Genomic DNA, 16,903 nt, shown 5'->3' on the forward strand with positions numbered 1-16,903 from the left:
CCTGCATAATTAATTGATAAGGGAAGATAAGAGTATGTCCTGTACTCCATCCATCTAGCTGTGTAGTATATAAAGACAGTTGTCAATTAGCTAAACGATTACATCATCTCATGTATGTTATCATCATAATAATAATAATAATACATCAAACTTATATTGTAGGTACTCACAGACACTACAAATAAAACGTATAACAAGGCCAACATAGTGCATTATTTCTTTAGCTCAGAATGTCTGCCTAATTTCCTGTAGGTTTCTATAAATAACATATAAACATATTAAAATCTGCTGTACACATGTACTGTAGTTGCCAACCTATCACACTGCAGTGCCAAGAGAACCACATCTTGGAGGTACTGTAGAAACAAATTAATTGTCTCTAATTGTATTAATTTATGCACAGCCTCAATTCTGATCTTTTATGCATGCTATTCTGAGCTACATTCTACCCTGTCGAGGTCCCTCCCTGAGTATGTATGTTGTACAGCATGCATGTGAATATAATATAATCCATTGACAGTGACGATTGTCTGTCTGTCTGTCTGTCTGTCTGTCTGTCTGTCTGTCTGTCTGTCTGTCCTCCCAGTGGCTCGGTGCTAGTGTACGTGATAGACACAACCACAGGATCAATGCAGCTCTCCCACAAACTGGAGCTAACTCCAAAACACTACCCAGGTATGTCCATCCTTCAACTACATTCTTTCCTAATCTCTCTTTCTTGGCATGGTGCATTTACAATTATATTGTCAAAGCAAGTGTGAAAGAACATTCAGAACTAAGACATATGTACATTTGTACAATTATAATGTACTGGGTCTACTGTTCTCTTTATTCTCTCTTGCGAACTCTTTCGCAATACAATTTTGCATTCAAATATACTATGTTGAATACTAAAACTTAAAAAAACAAACATATTACATACAATATATCACAATGGTAGCAATCTCTCTCTTCCCCCTCCCTTGACATGAATTCATTGCCTCCCTTTCATGTCTGCTCTTGTAAGATGCAGTGTGGTTGTGTGTTTTTGAAGATTTCTTTCTTTCTTTCTTTCTTTCTTTCTTTCTTTTCTTTTCTTTTCTTTTCTTTTCTTTCTTTTCTTTTCTTTTCTTTTCTTTTCTTTCTTTCTTTCTTTCTTTCTTTGTAATCATCAGTTTGCCAATGTTTACCCCACAGCGCTCCCCTGTGGTCATACTTGAGTTAGGCGTAGTGCTGTAGATGGTTTCCAATACATTTTTTATTTTCACAGAACTTTCAAAATACCTGTGAAACTGGTTTGAAAATGTTCGCTTGTAAATGACAAGCCCAAAATAGCGATGCCAGGTTGAAAGTTGTTAAAAGTGTTAAGATTGTTATGAAGATGTCGAGGTCAAAGTCGCATGATTAGTCACACACGTCACTGCAGTGAAATTTGTTCTCCGCATTTGACCCATCTCTTGGAGCGGTGAGCTGCAGCGTATACTCTGTGTATATAATGGTTGAGCCCCACGGCAGCTTTTAACAGTTCTACTGCGAATCACGCTTTACCCGCATTTTAATCAAATATTCTACGCTGCCGAGATTGTTTTATTACCTTTAGAGCATACGCTGAAGTATTTGCAGCTTTCAACGGCGAAAATCCTTCATGAGGCGATTGCAGTCCTAACAACCCCCCCGTTCACTTACATTGGCCTCAATTTCCCAGAAGCCCTAGCAGCCCAGATGATGACTTGATTTCCGGTTTAGTCATCATAACGCGACGGCCTCGTCATCAGCTCCCGGATAAATCCGCCGTTTCTTTTTAAGAAACCGGTTTAACGGCGAATTAAACCCATTAAACAAATAGCGGGAATGTCGTATTACGCGCGGTGGAACACTGGAGTAAACAATTAGCGGCCGTCAAACTGTTAACATTGGTCCGGTTGCTATGGCAACGCCTCGTCACCTCCAGCTATGGGACGGCAAATATGATCTCGGGCAAACTCCATCTCTTAAAGTGAACGCGTATGGTGTCACTGTGAACTTCATAAATGATAACTGCTAGCCGGCAAAGAAAGAATTTATGAACCTCTGCTTTGCACTCTCATTCAGACATCTATAACAAGACGGGCCCAGTGAAGCTGATCTGCTGGTCTCCTGACTACAGTGTTGCCATGGTGACATGGGAATGTGGCGGTCTGTCATTGTGGAGCGTCTTTGGAGCTCACCTCATCTGTACCCTGGGAGAGGACTTTGCGTGAGTGCACGCACGCACACACACACACCCACACACACACACACACACACACACACACTAGGGCTGGGAAATTAACTGAAATACACTGAAATGGATATTTGAACCAGTAACCCAATAAGCATGTACTTATTTTATTTATTTTTTAATCAAATTAATTTATTTTCGGGGTTTTTTTAATTGACAAAATTGATTAGTCTGATTAACCACTTAACCCTGTATTATATTTCGTTGTACAATGGTAGTGTACAAACATTTTGAAAATAGCCTATCTACAAGCTCACAAAGCTGTAGATCGTCACTATTTTCTTTAATAATCGAGGCAAAAGTTTTAAATATGAAGTCTCATCGCCCAGCCATAACACACATCACCGTAAAATAAAATTACATCACACACCAGCTTTGTACACATTTCTGTTAACATCTCTTTTGTTTATCTATTTCCTGTTTTTCTGCTGTTCTTTCTTTCCTTCAGCTATCGTTCTGACGGGACCAAGAAGGAGCCCCTTAAAATCAGCTCTATGGTGAATAGATTCATTCAGATTATTACACACACGCTTAGCATCATTACCTACCGGTATTCTGAGTCAGTACTTTTGCCAAAAACAGCAAATCTATAAGCTCACAAGGTGTCAAAACGTGTTACAATGTGATGCGTTGTGAGCTTGTAGATCTGCTATTTTTGGGGAAGATATTTGGTGTAGATGAAAATGCAGTATACCAACTAATGTCCATGTTTATGAACTCGAGAGGGTTTATAGAGTGGTCTGCATTCAGATGTTGCTAATGTTTTTATTTCTCCATGGGGGGAATAAAAACATGAATACCAACAGTGAGTGTGGACCTTTTCTTTTTGCAAGACTAAGTGGGTAATATAAGGCTTGGGTTTACGGTCACAGACCCATTTTTATGGTTCGTGAGGAAATCCCTTTTTTACTTTTACTAGTACAAACACTTTCAGAAATAAAAAGCGAAAAATCCATAACTTTTAATTAAGATAAAAAAACATATATATATATATAATATAATATATTGTTCTTCTATCGTCATTGGCCCTTTGTGTCTAAACTGAAACTTGACTTCCTTCCCAGAGCTGGGGTGCAGAGGGTTATCATCTGTGGGTGGTTCCCAGTAAGCAGGAGAGGAAAAGCCAGGAGGAACAAGAGGAGGTTGAGGAGGTAGAGATGGTTACACCTCCTCCTCGCTCCTCACTGCAGGCTGGCATACTGCAGTTTCACTTCATCAAGAGTGCCCTAACGGTTAACCCCTGCACAGTGAGTCACACTAAATGTGTAAAATGTACATGCATACATGCCTTAGTATCTACAGTATACACACTCATACATGCAGTACGTAGATACTTGGGAGGGAGGCACAGGTTTTCCTTAATCCATCATCAACCATGTTAACCCATTTAGGCCTGACGTCGACATTTTAAAAATGTCTTCTAAATCCTGACAGTTTTCTGAAATACCGTTTCATGTCAAGGACCCCAAAAAGTATATGTAATTGGCCGCCGACCCCCATCTGAAAATATGTTGCTCCAAGGAACCCTCGGAAGCAAAGATGGAGTTAAAAACATTCGCTCCGAAAGAATATATATTCAAAGAAATGTTCACGATTTTTCAAAAATAGCAGATTTACAAGTTCTACAAGCTCGTAGCGTGGAACCGAGTGCCACGCTACAAGCTTGTAGATCTGCTATTTTTCAATAGCTAAAGTATAACATAATGCTTAAAGGGGCATTCCACTCATTTTCAACATTTTACTATGTCATTAATATACCTTAGACCTGTTGTGTGGAAATAATAAAAAGGTCCCCCCCATTCTGGGTTTCCTAGAACTAGAGGTCTGAAAAAATCATTAACATGGTGAAACACATCTTGATGATGTCATCAAGATGTGTTTCACCATGTTAATGATTTTTTTCATAATTGCAGTTCTAGGAAACACAGAATGGGGGGGGGACTTTTTTATTATTAAGGTATATTAATGACATAGTAAAATGTTGAAAATGAGTGGAATGCCCCTTTAAAACACCAAAAGGGGTTCCTGCCCAGAATGGGTTAATGACCAGTTAAAGAAAAGAGCAACTGGCAGCCAGGCTGACATTGAGAAACTGGAAGAGCTTGCTCGTAGATTGGACCCAACTTATCAAACTGCATCGTATGAGTATTCGATTGCCAGAAAGAATGTCAAAGGAAAGTTCCATTTAGTATGGGACTACTTTTATTCATACATTAAAGGATTGGTGCATTAAACATTTGTGTAATAAATTACAGATATAATCACTATAGAATGTAGGGGGGGTGTTGTCCTATTAGCGTAGTTTTGACTGCTTGTTGTGTTTTGTTTTTGTTGTCTTTTATGTAAGTCATGTGAGTTTTGTTGTTGAAAAATCAATACAAAACTTTGATGATAAAAAATAAAAGAAACAAGCAGCTGCCTGGGCCACTGGTATATCCATCCAGGCACCTAGGCTGCGTGTGTCGCAGGTTCGAATCTTGATCACGATGACCTTTCCTGCGTGTCACTCCCTATCTCTCTCCCCATTTACTGTCAGACTACTATCCTATAAACAAATGCATAAAAGCCCAAAAACTAATCTAAAAAAAGAAGCTTATCATTAGGACACCATATCATTTAAGCATCATCATTATCCGCGGTAAACATGCTGCAATAATAACTACAAAATTACATGAGCACTGAGCATGTAATGCAAAAACAAGTGCGATGAACTTCGTAGTGCACAACAAAATAAAACGGGGCTTAAGTGGTTAATCTCTTCTATCTTTCTCTGCTTCACAGAGTAACCAGGAGCAGGTGTTACTTCATGGGGAGGACCGTCTCTACCTGACGTGTGGTGACCCCGCACAAGTTCACAGCACGTCTGACACACACAACCCCCACCCCCACACGCACCCTCGGGACAGCAGTCCACACCACCACCCCCCCAACCCAAACTCTTCTCTCTCTCAGGGACTCAGCACTTTATTGGGGCACAAGCATTGGCACGTGGTCCAGGTAAAGACACACCGTAGACCAGTGGTTCCCAAACTTAAATCAACATTTATTAGCCCGCAGACCCCCATTTGAAGAGATATGCCAGGGACCCCCCACAAGAGAAGATCTTTACGGCTCTAGCAGTGATTCTCAACCTGTTGTATTTCAAGGACCCCCTCAGTTTGACATTAGAGTGTTCAAAAGGAACCATGGTTCCATTTGTAACTCAAAAACGGAACAACCTGGTGTAACCCTGCTAGAGTCTAGTTACATTTATATCCAACATGTTTACAGATTATTTATTATGTAGTTATTTTAAATTTTCAGTTCATTAGTCCTGGTGTGTGCGTGCGTGTGCGTGCGTGCGTGTGTGCCATTTAAATGTACACTCTATTAGTGGTGCCCCTGAGCAGTGCATTTCACTCCTCAACCTCTCCAGTATAACTGATCTGTGCCCCACAGTAAAATTGTGGTAATTGTCGTATCATCCTGGTATGAATGTGTATGACTACCTGAACATAAAGTTAGTTGTTATTGAAAAACATGCATGCTGAGTAAACCTTCCCTGAAAAAGACTAATGTCAATAGCCAGTGGTATCATACAGGTAGTATCCTAATGGGTATTGACTATGACATATTTCTTTGTGTTTTTACCTTCTAGATTCACAGCACATACCTAGAGAGCAACTGGCCTATACGGGTAAATATGGAACTAAATCTCATTAACTTTTAACTTTAATTTATTGATGGAACAGTGAGTTTACAGCGAGTAGAGGTGGAGGATTTTAAGTACTTAATTAAGGTCAACATTCCAGAGCAATGGAGAGTGTGGAAAAGAGGTGATGAAATGAGTGCAAGCCGGTTGGAATGGGTGGAGAAAAGTGTCAGTCAGGTGTGATAGGAAAGTATCAGCAAGAATGAAAGGTGAAGCTGTACAAGATGGTGGTGAGACCAGCTATGTTGTATGTATGGTTTAGAGACCGTAGTAGCACTGAGGAAGTCGGGAAGCCAAGCTAGAGGTAACGGAGACTAAAATGTTATGGTTCTCTGTGAGTAACAAAGATGGATAGGATCAGGAATGAGTACATGGGACAGGAGGGACATTGCATGTTAGATGTTTTGGAGATCAATCCAGAGAGGCTGGACCGAGAGAGATGGTTTGGACATTTAAAGGGAGTCACAAGTCTATATATCTAGATAAGTATTAAATGAAATCCTTTACAATCCCTTTCCTCTTTCTTTCGCTTTTATTGTGCGTGTGTGTGCGTGTGTGTGTGTGTGTGTGTGTGTCTTTCCAGTTTGCAGCCATAGATACTGTAGGTCAGTGCATGGCGGTAGCTGGGCGACGGGGCTTTGCACACTACTCCTTATACACCAGGAAATGGAAACTGTTTGGAAACATCACTCAGGTACACAGGGCTGGTGAATAGAGAACGCATTGTCTCATTATGTTCCAAGTTCATTGAGTTCAAATGGCAATCTTGTCACTCATATCGTCACTGTTGGGCGGAAGGCTTGCATGTCCAAAAAATAACGTAACTTTTCAGGAAATTTGTTCCAAAGTAGTAGTTATTTCGTCATATGCTCTTGTTAATACTTTACTTTGTTTAAATATTTATATTAATGTGTTGTGAGTTTGTACATCAGGTATTTTTGCTACTTTTGCATGATTCATCACTCTTGTACGATGAAGTAAGGCATACATTTACAGGAGAAAAATAATAATAATAATAGGCAGACACTGTACAAGGTCTCTGCCCCAACAGCCGGACAGCAGCGATATGTGCGCTAATGTCCTTGCATTTATGTATACAGGAGCAAAACATGACAGTGACAGGAGGACTGGCTTGGTGGAATGACTATGTTGTGGTGGCCTGTTACAATTTCATCGATCAGCAAGAAGAGGTAAGAGCATGAAATATGAATTAATTTACTGCAAGAGTTTCTCTAGAACAGTCTGCAGCCACTGCCAGGTTCTAGAACAGTCTGCAGCCACTGCCATGTTCTAGAACAGTCTGCAGCCACTGCCAGGTTCTAGAACAGTCTGCAGCCACTGCCAGGTTCTAGAACAGTCTGCAGCCACTGCCAGGTTCTAGAACAGTCTGCAGCCACTGCCAGGTTCTAGAACAGTCTAAAGCCACTGCCAGGTTCTAGAACAGTCTAAAGCCACTGCCAGGTTCTAGAACAGTCTGGATTAGATTTTTTTACGTCTATAATTACGTCTATAGACATCAATGTCAGTCAATGAATTAAGCCTTAAAGTTATACATGGTTGCACGTCCCATCTCACTCCAAAAACAGCCAATCTACAAGCTCAAATGAGTCGATCAATGACACGTGTCTTTTTTTTTTATGCGAGGCACTGGCATTCACCAAGTATAAATCAGCACACATGACATTTATCTGGATTTAACCACTAACGCCCTATTCGGAAACTGAAATATTTTTGAAAACGTATCGCCATTTGACATGGTCAAAATAGGAACGCCAGGTTGAAAGTGGTTAATCTATTGTTTTTGTCATTCAACTTGGTTGAAGTTTTATGTCCCCTCTACCTTCCCCTCTTTGTTGTCCTCGTGTTCCACCCTCTCTCTGTAGCTGCGGTTGTACCTACGGTCATCCAACCTGGACAACGCCTTTGCCTTGGTCACTAAGCTCCAATCGGACACACTGCTGCTCAACGTCTTCAGAGACATGGTCATTATTTTCCGGTCCGACTGCTCAATCTGCCTTTACAGTATAGAGAGGAGACATGACAGGTGGGGCTGCATGATGTACACACATAGTCTTGTATTGTGCTTATTACAGGACAGTGTGTTGACAGTATATTTCTCTAGTCCCTAATTATTCAACAATTTTACTGCTACTTTTACTGCAGGTAGTGGATCTACTACCGATTGGCCAATTATAAAATAATTCCCAACCCCTCTGATCTCATTTAGTAACCATCTTGTCTTCTAGTTACTGCCCAGGCCAACAGTGGGGGTTGGCAGCAACAAGGACTGCAGTACACATTGTGAATGGTCAACAATTAAAGATAAATGCAACAAAACGAAAACGTTTCTTTGCTAGCTCTGTCTGGTCGTAACCTAGGTATTTGCTAAACTTAGCAACTGCTAACGATTACAACATTCTGAACCTAACAGTGATGTCGTAGTTTAGTGTCACTACAGTGACAACCATGCTACTCATCAAATGTGTGCATTGATCTTCTACACCACACCGTACCCATGTCAGCACATCCATGTGTACACTACGTGAAACGTACAAAGACCTAGCTAATGCCATGTATGCGTACCCTGATATTTCTGTGTAAATTGCAGTTGCATTGCATTAACTTAAACTGCGGTTGTGTTCTACTAGTTGCTAATAGTTGCGTATGCGTTTGTCTTCACTGTCCAGTCCCAACCCTTCAGTCAGCGTTGAGCTCCTCCAGGAGGTGTCCATGTCCCGCTACATCCCTCACCCTGCCCTCGTGGTTTCTGTCACACTCACCTCTGTACGCACTGAGACTGGCATCACGCTCAAAGCCCCGCAGCAGGTAACACACACGCATACAGGCACGCGTGTACACACACACACACACACACACACACACACACACACACACAGTTGTACACTGACATTTGTGTTGCGGTTTTATACTGAAAATTGTATTGCGCAATTACTTGCGCAAGCAGAGTGCGCAAGTATTGTGGTCGGCTGGACCAAAAGTGTTATGTATGTATGATGGTCATGGTGGTCATATTCTATTAACTTATTGCGAACGAAGTGAGCACTAACTATAGAAGCTGGCCAAAACTGTCTGTGTGTCTGTATGTGTGTGTGTCACGCTGTAACACCACCCGCCCGCCACCAGAGGGCAACTGAAATTGGTGTCAGACTGCCACAACACTTCGTTCGCTTCCCGCGTTTACGCGTCTTACTTGTAATTGGCTGTTGATGGTGATGTAATTAAGATCGGTTTCAGATTACATACATGTATACATACATACTGTACATTACCTTTTACCCACCCGACATTGAAACATATCTTAATTACGTCACCATCAACAGCCAATTATTAGTTATAGAATATGACCATCATACTATACATACCACTTTTGGTCCAGCCGACCACAATATACTACTTTCAAGTTGCATACATGTATACAAGTTATGTATACAAGTGCGCTCTGCTTGCGCACTAGTAGGCCATTTATGGCCTACTAGTGTGCAACGCGCAAGTTGGCACTTGACAGTGCAGTTCTAGGTTCACATTTTATTATACATTCATGTCCATATACTGTACATTTTTCTGTCAATTGCAGGCCTGCATGGCTGAGAGCATTATGTTGAATCTGGCTGGCCAGTTGATCATGCTACAGAGGGATCGATCGGGACCACAGGTGCGAGACAAAGAAACTCCTGCCAACAACAAGAAGCTGGTGAGTGCAACCGTTGATTTGGTTTCATGCTTGTTATGCATTACAGTTGGAGGCCATCGATATTGTCCTTTTCTTTTTGCTGAGGTTTGCGTGATCTGCGCAAAACCCCTTTTGGTGTTTTAAACATCGTTATAATTATATAAAATAATTATAAATTATAAAAAATAGCAGATCTACAAGCTCATAGCGCGCCACCGAGTGGCGCGCTACGAGCTTGTAGGTCTGCTATTTTTGAAAAATCGTGAAAATATTTATTTCAGAAAACTGGAGGATTTAGAAGGATTTTTTTAAATTTTGAGGTCAGGCCTAAATGGGTCAAATGATAAGGGACAATATCAGTGGCACCCAACTGTACATGTTCTACTATATTACATAACTTGCTTGTTTCAGCAACGCACGCCTATCGTGTTTTTGAGAGGCACTATCCCCTCCAACGTCTGGCTTTCACATAGGTCATGTGGCAGCCAAGTCTATGGATTACAGTTGTTTGAGAGAAAATAAATCACACCTGTGTGAAGTGAGGGCCAATCACAATTTGCATGCTCACTTTGGTCTTCAATGTTTGTGTTACACAAAACTTAGCGTCCCTTAAAAATCACACCCGTGTGAAGTGAGGGGTGCCCTCATCATCGTACATAATCATGACGTAAAATTTACACTGTCTTGCACTATGATATAAAATTCTCCATTCATTGCCAATGGGAATTTAATGTTTGTGTAGGACAAAGTTTGTGGACACACACCAAAAGTTGGACATAGGAGGGGCTAGTGCCCCTATGAGGTTATATCTTCCCTTCTTCTCTGGAGTCTTGCCTCAAAGCAGACCAGAGGTAGAAAACTGTCGTTCCCTGATGTCATCGCTAGAGACACATGCATCAGTAAGCAGGAACTGGGGATGGCAATGAAGGACCGGAAAGTCTGGCGTGGCTTTGTGAAATCCATGATCTCGACCGCGGTCGAAAAATGATGAGTGCCCCTCAAAAAAACAGCACCCCCAAAAAATAGGACCCCAGCCAAGTCAATGGACTTTTTATGGTTGCTTTAAACAGAGACGTCACGTGGCACCCACAGTGGGCACCACTCACCTCACACTATGTCTACATAAAATGCAATCCAAGTTACATAAGTTGAGCCTTTGCATACGCCTGTAAGCTCGTCAAAGCTAGGGCAAGTGCTATGGGCTAAGATGGAGTCTGAAGAGGTGGGTTTTCAGACTACGGCAGAAGATTGGGAGTGAGTCTGCAGTACTGATTACAATGGGAAGTGCATTCCATAGTTTTGGAGACAAAGGGAGAAGAGTTTGGGACGTGTGGAGCGTTGTCCCGACGTTTTTAGTGAATGTACTTCCAGCTTCCCTGCGTTGGCTGATCTGATGTCGCGGGAGGGTTTGTAGGGTCCGAATCAGACTTGCAAGATATGGGGGTGCCATACCTTTGGTCGCTTTGAAGGCCAACATCAGAGTTCTGTACTGTGGGCGGGCAGTGGCCGGGAGCCAATGGAGGGAGCGAAGAAGGGATGAAACATGTGAGAATTTTAGCTGGTTGAAGACCAAGCTGCGGCATTCTGAATCAATTGGAGATTAAGTGTGCATGCCGGTAGGCCAGTAAGGACAGCCACATGTAGAGTGCAAAGAACACACTGTAGTGCCGGTAGGCCAGTAAGGACAGCCACATGTAGAGTGCAAAGAACACACTGTAGTGCTTCAAACAATGTAATATACCAGGTAAACGTCAAACCTAGATCATCTGCCTAAACAACATGCTATCTATTCTTAGCACTTGTGGTCAAGCAAAAGGAAAAAGAATCACACTCGTGAAGTGAGGGGCGCTCTTAGCATCATACATCAGCCAATCAAATCGTCACATTCCGTGCTACAAACACACACAGCTGTGCATAGGAGGGGCTAGCGCCTCTCAAAACATTATCAAAACAAGTTACCAACATATATCTACAAAACAAAAAGTAGGGAAATAGTGAAACAAGGAAAGAGGAGTGCTAAGGGGTGAGGTGAAATCTGAAGACGTGCATTTTCTGTCTGTAGTCCTGACAGCAAGAGCTTATTCCACAGTTTGGAGGGAAAACAATCTAGGGTGTTTTAGGGAAGGAACAAACAGCCTTCCTGTCTGTGTTAGCACTATCCCTGATCAAGTCCTGAATGTTATGCGGTGCATGACCTCGATTGCCTTGTACTGGGTGTGACCAGAAGTCGGTAAAGATGTGGAGCTTGGCAGACTCTATGGTGAGGAAGGGTCGGATTCTTTGTACTGTATGTTTTTAGTCCAAACCTACAGGATTGAATAAGTAACCGGGAGTTGTCGATGGAAATAAAAAGATCATGCAGGGGACAGGACGTTCCACTTGACCCTCCCTTGTTCCATATTGACATTTCTCTCTGTCTTTCTGTCATGCAGCTGCCGTTCTGCCCCCCAGTCGTTCTGGCCCAGTGTGTGGAGAACGTGTGGACTACCTGTCGCTCCAACAGGAAGAAGCGTCACCTGCTAGAAGCCCTGTGGCTGTCCTGCGGTGAAGCAGGCATGAAGGTCTGGCTGCCGCTGTTTCCCAGAGACAACCGCAAGCCCCACTCCTTCCTCTCCAGACGCATCATGCTGCCCTTTCACATCAACATCTACCCGTTAGCCGTTCTGTTCGAGGACGCCCTGGTCCTGGGGGCCACCAACGAGGCAGTGCTGTATGATGGCCTGCAGGGGGGCGCGGCAGAACCCCTGGAGGCTGTGTTCCCGTACTGCACCGTAGAGAGGACCTCCCAGATCTACCTCCACCACATCCTGAGGCAGCTCCTGGTTCGCAACCTGGGTGAACAGGTAATTAGGCAGCTACGTCGGTGGTTCTCAATGTGGGGTCCACGGACCCCCAAGATCTAGAGCCGTCTGTGATGTAGAAAAGTGTTTTGGTTGTATTTCTCTTTTTCATGCATGTACTACAACATTGCGACATCCCCGGATCCTCGATAGGGCACAACAAACATTAAAAAAAATCACACCCGTGTGAACTGAGTGGTGTAAGGTCTTATATAGCCTGTCTGACGTAATGAAATCATGTCTGACGTAATTAAATCACACCCGGGTGAACAGGGTGAACATAGCAACCATGCTCATTTTTTCTGCACTAACAAAGCCAGTTGTTCTGACGTAATGAAATCACACCCGGGTGAACAGGGTGAACATAGCAACCATGCTCATTTTTTCTGCACTAACAAAGCCAGTTGTAGGAGTGGTTAATTTAAACTAAACTGCACGAGGAAGCTCGCTATGAAGATTGCGTCTTCTGACGTGATCACAGAAGCATTCTAATACACTCACAGGCAATCCATTGGCTGGGTCTGGGACTAAGGTGCACCTTGACCACCCCCCCAGGTAAAGGTGATAAAGGTGCCAATAAACCAATTAGTCCCCACTTCTGTGTAACTTCTCATGAAGATCACATGCATTGCTACAAAGTCTTGATTTCAGTGTGTTTGAGTTTACTAGGACAGGAGCGAATTCTGGTTCCACAAACTGCACCACTGGTGAGTTCATGACTTTGGGGTTAAGAATTTCCTTGCACTATAAAATTCTATTGTTAATCGGACGGCCAGCAAACGGCCCTGATTATAAATCTAGCAGCTACAGCTACACTATATTCTAGTGACAGCTAGGCTAGCTACTAGCTACAGCTACGCTGGCTACTAGTTGGACGGCCAGCACACGGCCCTGACTAGCCACAAGCCTGCTGAAGCTAAGCTAATAACAACTTAGCGTGGTTCCTGCAAAAGGACGCCCGGTGTTAGCTATTGTTAGCATCCCGCTAAGCTACCCTCCCCTTGTACTACTCCTGCTAACGGCCTGCAGAACGCCAAAGCAGTGATGTCGGGGAAGAGCAGAAACCAACGTCGCAAGGCTAACGATAAGCCCGCGGTGCTGCAGAAGCACTGTGAGACATGCTCCAACTGGATGGCCGGCGAGGACAAACACGAGGACTGTGTCCGTTGTTTGGGCCTGCAGCACGCTTTCGACGCCGTTCATAACCCGGGTGCCTGCTCCCTGTGTGACGGCGTCGACGCACGCATCATAACCCGCAGGCTAGTGCGTGCTAAGCAGTTCTTCGACGGAGCCATCCGACAACCAGAACCGGCAGACGACCGAGAGGTGGCCGATCAATTGGCGGAGGAGAGACGGGACGCATTGGACCCCGCTCGTTACTCTGAGGGTGATTATGCCGACCTACCGTCTACTTCCCGCGCGAAGCGGGCGGTTAAGAAAGCCAAACAAGCAGCTAGGAAAGCTCTGGCTGACGAGGTTACGGCTCCAGCGGCTGCCGAAATCCCGCACTCCCCGCCTCGCCAACGTACGAGGCGCACAGATCGTCCTTCCCCCGTCGAGCAACACGCCGGTGATGAAGAACAGTCCTCGGAGGGAGATCAGAGCCAGAGCTCCAGCGGTAGCTCCTCTTCTTCCTACTCTGAGGGCTCTTCTGAGAGTGAGTCAGAATCGGAGTCTGAGGGACGCCTCAGAGCCACTCTCATCGCAGGAATGCAGCCTCAGACGGCGGCCCGGACTGAGCCCGAGCCCCGGGCTGGGACTGAGGCTCTGGCTACAACAGCTCCGGATGTAACCGAGCCACAGAGCACGGCGGTGCCTGACACGGCACCCCAGACCGATGTTCAGAACCGAGCCCCTGCTCGGTCCCGAGTCGTCCTCGAGATGGACAAGTCAGAGCTGATTGATGTCTTCAAGAGGGCTACTGAACGCAGCGGTCTAACGTGGCCAGCTGAAGCTACTCCGGCGGCGGCTGCGACGGACACGGCCTGGGATGATTTCGGTAAGGATCCGGACGCTCCCCGAGCCAAACAGATCCTACCCTTGGCTAAGGGTTTCACGGGGGCGCTCGGTGAATCCTGGGAGCACCCCTACACCCACTCCTTCCTACCCACACATAAGAAAGAGCTTGATTGTGTCGCCATGAAGAAAGTGGGTCTGGAATCTCTGCCCGAGATGGACAGATTCCTGGCTTCTCATCTCCTACATGTCCCCGAAGTCGCCCCACCGAAGGAGCCGAAATTCGCTCTCACACAGGAAAACGACATGTCCACAATGGTGAAGAAGGCATACGCGACGCTTACGGGCTCCGTGAAAGCCATTAACGCCATCACACTACTCCAGGGCTCTGTCTCCCACATTTTCAAAACATCGGGAGAGGCATTGAATCTGGAGCAGCTCTACGAGCTACGGAGGCTCCATAAAGAGGCGCTCGCGCTGACAAGGTACAACACGGAGATGACGGGAAAGGCTATGGCTACTCTAGTAGTACTAGAACGGGCTAGATGGCTAAACCACTCCGAAACCAAAGAGAGAGCCTCTCTCCTGGACCAACCCATCCTGCAAGACAATCTTTTCTCTGGCACGGTGGCCGATCTCACGGCCAGACACGAAGACAGAGAGAAAAAGAAGCAGGCGGCGCAGGCTTTCATGCCGACGGAGAAAAAGCCTCCGCCAGGTAACAAAAGAAATAGATCCTCGTACGGCCGCTCTATGAACCGGAGGGACAACGAGAGGGAGCGCGGCTCCAGGCCTCCTTTCAAGGCTCCAGCGGCTGCCAGAGCCCCCTCTGCTTCGGGAGGCCAGTACCAACACCGACAACAGTCACAGCAGGATCGCAAGAAGGACACCGGGCCTCACGGTCAGCCTCCTTCCGCGGCGGCGGGACGGAAGCGTCAACGCCACACGCACAACAACAACAAGCAGCAGCGTAAGTGACATTGCGCCGAGCCTCGGGGAGACGTTGATGGAATCCGTCTCCCTCCGCCCCCACGTTCTGGGAAGAGCTTACGCTGGCGGCGTAGTAGCCTCGGGCTTTACGCCACTGGCGCAGAGAGCACCGGACAGGATGAGCGTTGTTGCACCGATTTTTGCGAAAAAGATGTCGTTGCATACTGTACCTCCCCTGTCCCCCTCCCTGATTCAAATAAAAATGTTGTGTGGAACAAAATGTTTGAATCCTTGCCAGAACACACGGGGTATGAGCCCACTGCCACGCAGGTCAATAAAACGACCCGCGGCAGTGGGACGAAACGCAGATATTTTGACAGCGCATCAGAGCGCTGCAAAAAGGCACAAGCACCATGCCAGTTTGATGGCCCCGTCGCTAGGGGGCGCCGTTTTACCACGGCTGAACATGGTGCCAGTGTTAACCAAGGTAACACAATGCCTGCCGCGGGAGGCACCCACTCTAACTCAAAAAAGAGTAGGGCTGACAATAAATCCTCTGACGCGGTGCGTTTCAAAATGGATAGAGTGCGGCGCACACACCTGGGTGGTGGACACCGTGAGAAAAGGCTACAAGCTGCAGTTCTCCGCAGAACCACCCACATTCGAGAAGATAATATTCTCTCAGGCAAGCGGACAGGCAGCCGTCATTTTGCGAAACGAAATAATTTCCCTGCTGGCCAAGAATGCCATTCAGGAAGTACCTCCAGATCAGAGCCTAAACGGTTTCTACAGTCGGTATTTTCTGGTAAAGAAAAAGGGGGGGGGGATGCGTCCTATTCTGGACCTCCGAGCCCTCAACCGATATCTGAAGGATTTTCGTTTCAAGATGCTGACAAATGCGGCACTGTTACGCATGATACGCAAAGGGGATTGGTTCACGTCAGTGGACCTCAAGGACGCCTATTTTCATGTCCCGATTTACCCGCCGCACAGGAAGTTCCTGCGGTTCGGGTTCGGAGGACGGGTTTACGAATACCTAGTTCTCCCTTTCGGGATGTCCTTGAGCCCCCGAGTGTTTGTGAAGTGTACTCAAGCGGCCATAGCCCCTTTGAGACAACGGGGAGTTCGCATAGCGAGCTATATCGACGACTGGCTCCTGCTTGCGCAGTCGGAAAGCGAGGCACGACTCCACACCAGCTGGGTAGTGAGTCACCTGCAGTCTCTGGGTTTCAGTCTGAACTACGAAAAGAGCGTGCTCATACCAGCGAGGTCAACAGACTTCATAGGTTTAACACTGAACTCTGTCTCCCTCACGGCTCGGCTGTCACAGGACAGAATGACTTCCGTTCTGAAGTGCGCGAGCTCGTTCCAGGTGGGACGCAGGGTCCCTTTTCGTATGTGCCAGAAAATGGCGGGACTCATGGCTTCCGCTATAACCGTGTTACGGTTAGGCAGACTGTACATGAGACCTTTTCAGAGGTGGATGCTCTCACTCAGGGTGCCCAACGATCGCCGTCATCGCCTGGTTACAGTCCAAACGGAGTGTATATCGGCGC

At 45.5% G+C, this 16,903-nt stretch overlaps 1 protein-coding gene across 2 annotated transcripts in view; it reads left to right on the top strand.

Moving 5' to 3' along the window:
• The window catches only part of ric1 (RIC1 homolog, RAB6A GEF complex partner 1), a 57,431-nt gene that overhangs the window by 29,196 nt on the left and 11,332 nt on the right, over positions 1-16,903 (top strand). For both annotated transcript variants that reach the window (XM_079524353.1, XM_079524354.1), the window contains exons 8-19: positions 587-675; positions 2,071-2,215; positions 2,688-2,736; positions 3,304-3,486; positions 5,021-5,236; positions 5,877-5,915; positions 6,514-6,624; positions 7,031-7,120; positions 7,814-7,974; positions 8,618-8,756; positions 9,526-9,642; positions 12,054-12,464. In XM_079524353.1, coding sequence (XP_079380479.1) covers positions 587-675; positions 2,071-2,215; positions 2,688-2,736; positions 3,304-3,486; positions 5,021-5,236; positions 5,877-5,915; positions 6,514-6,624; positions 7,031-7,120; positions 7,814-7,974; positions 8,618-8,756; positions 9,526-9,642; positions 12,054-12,464 — 1,750 coding nt within the window. The remainder of the gene's footprint in view (positions 1-586; positions 676-2,070; positions 2,216-2,687; positions 2,737-3,303; positions 3,487-5,020; positions 5,237-5,876; positions 5,916-6,513; positions 6,625-7,030; positions 7,121-7,813; positions 7,975-8,617; positions 8,757-9,525; positions 9,643-12,053; positions 12,465-16,903) is intronic.

The sequence above is a fragment of the Electrona antarctica genome, assembly GCF_951216825.1.
Source record: "Electrona antarctica genome assembly, chromosome: 16".
NCBI classification, from domain to species: Eukaryota; Metazoa; Chordata; class Actinopteri; order Myctophiformes; family Myctophidae; genus Electrona; species Electrona antarctica.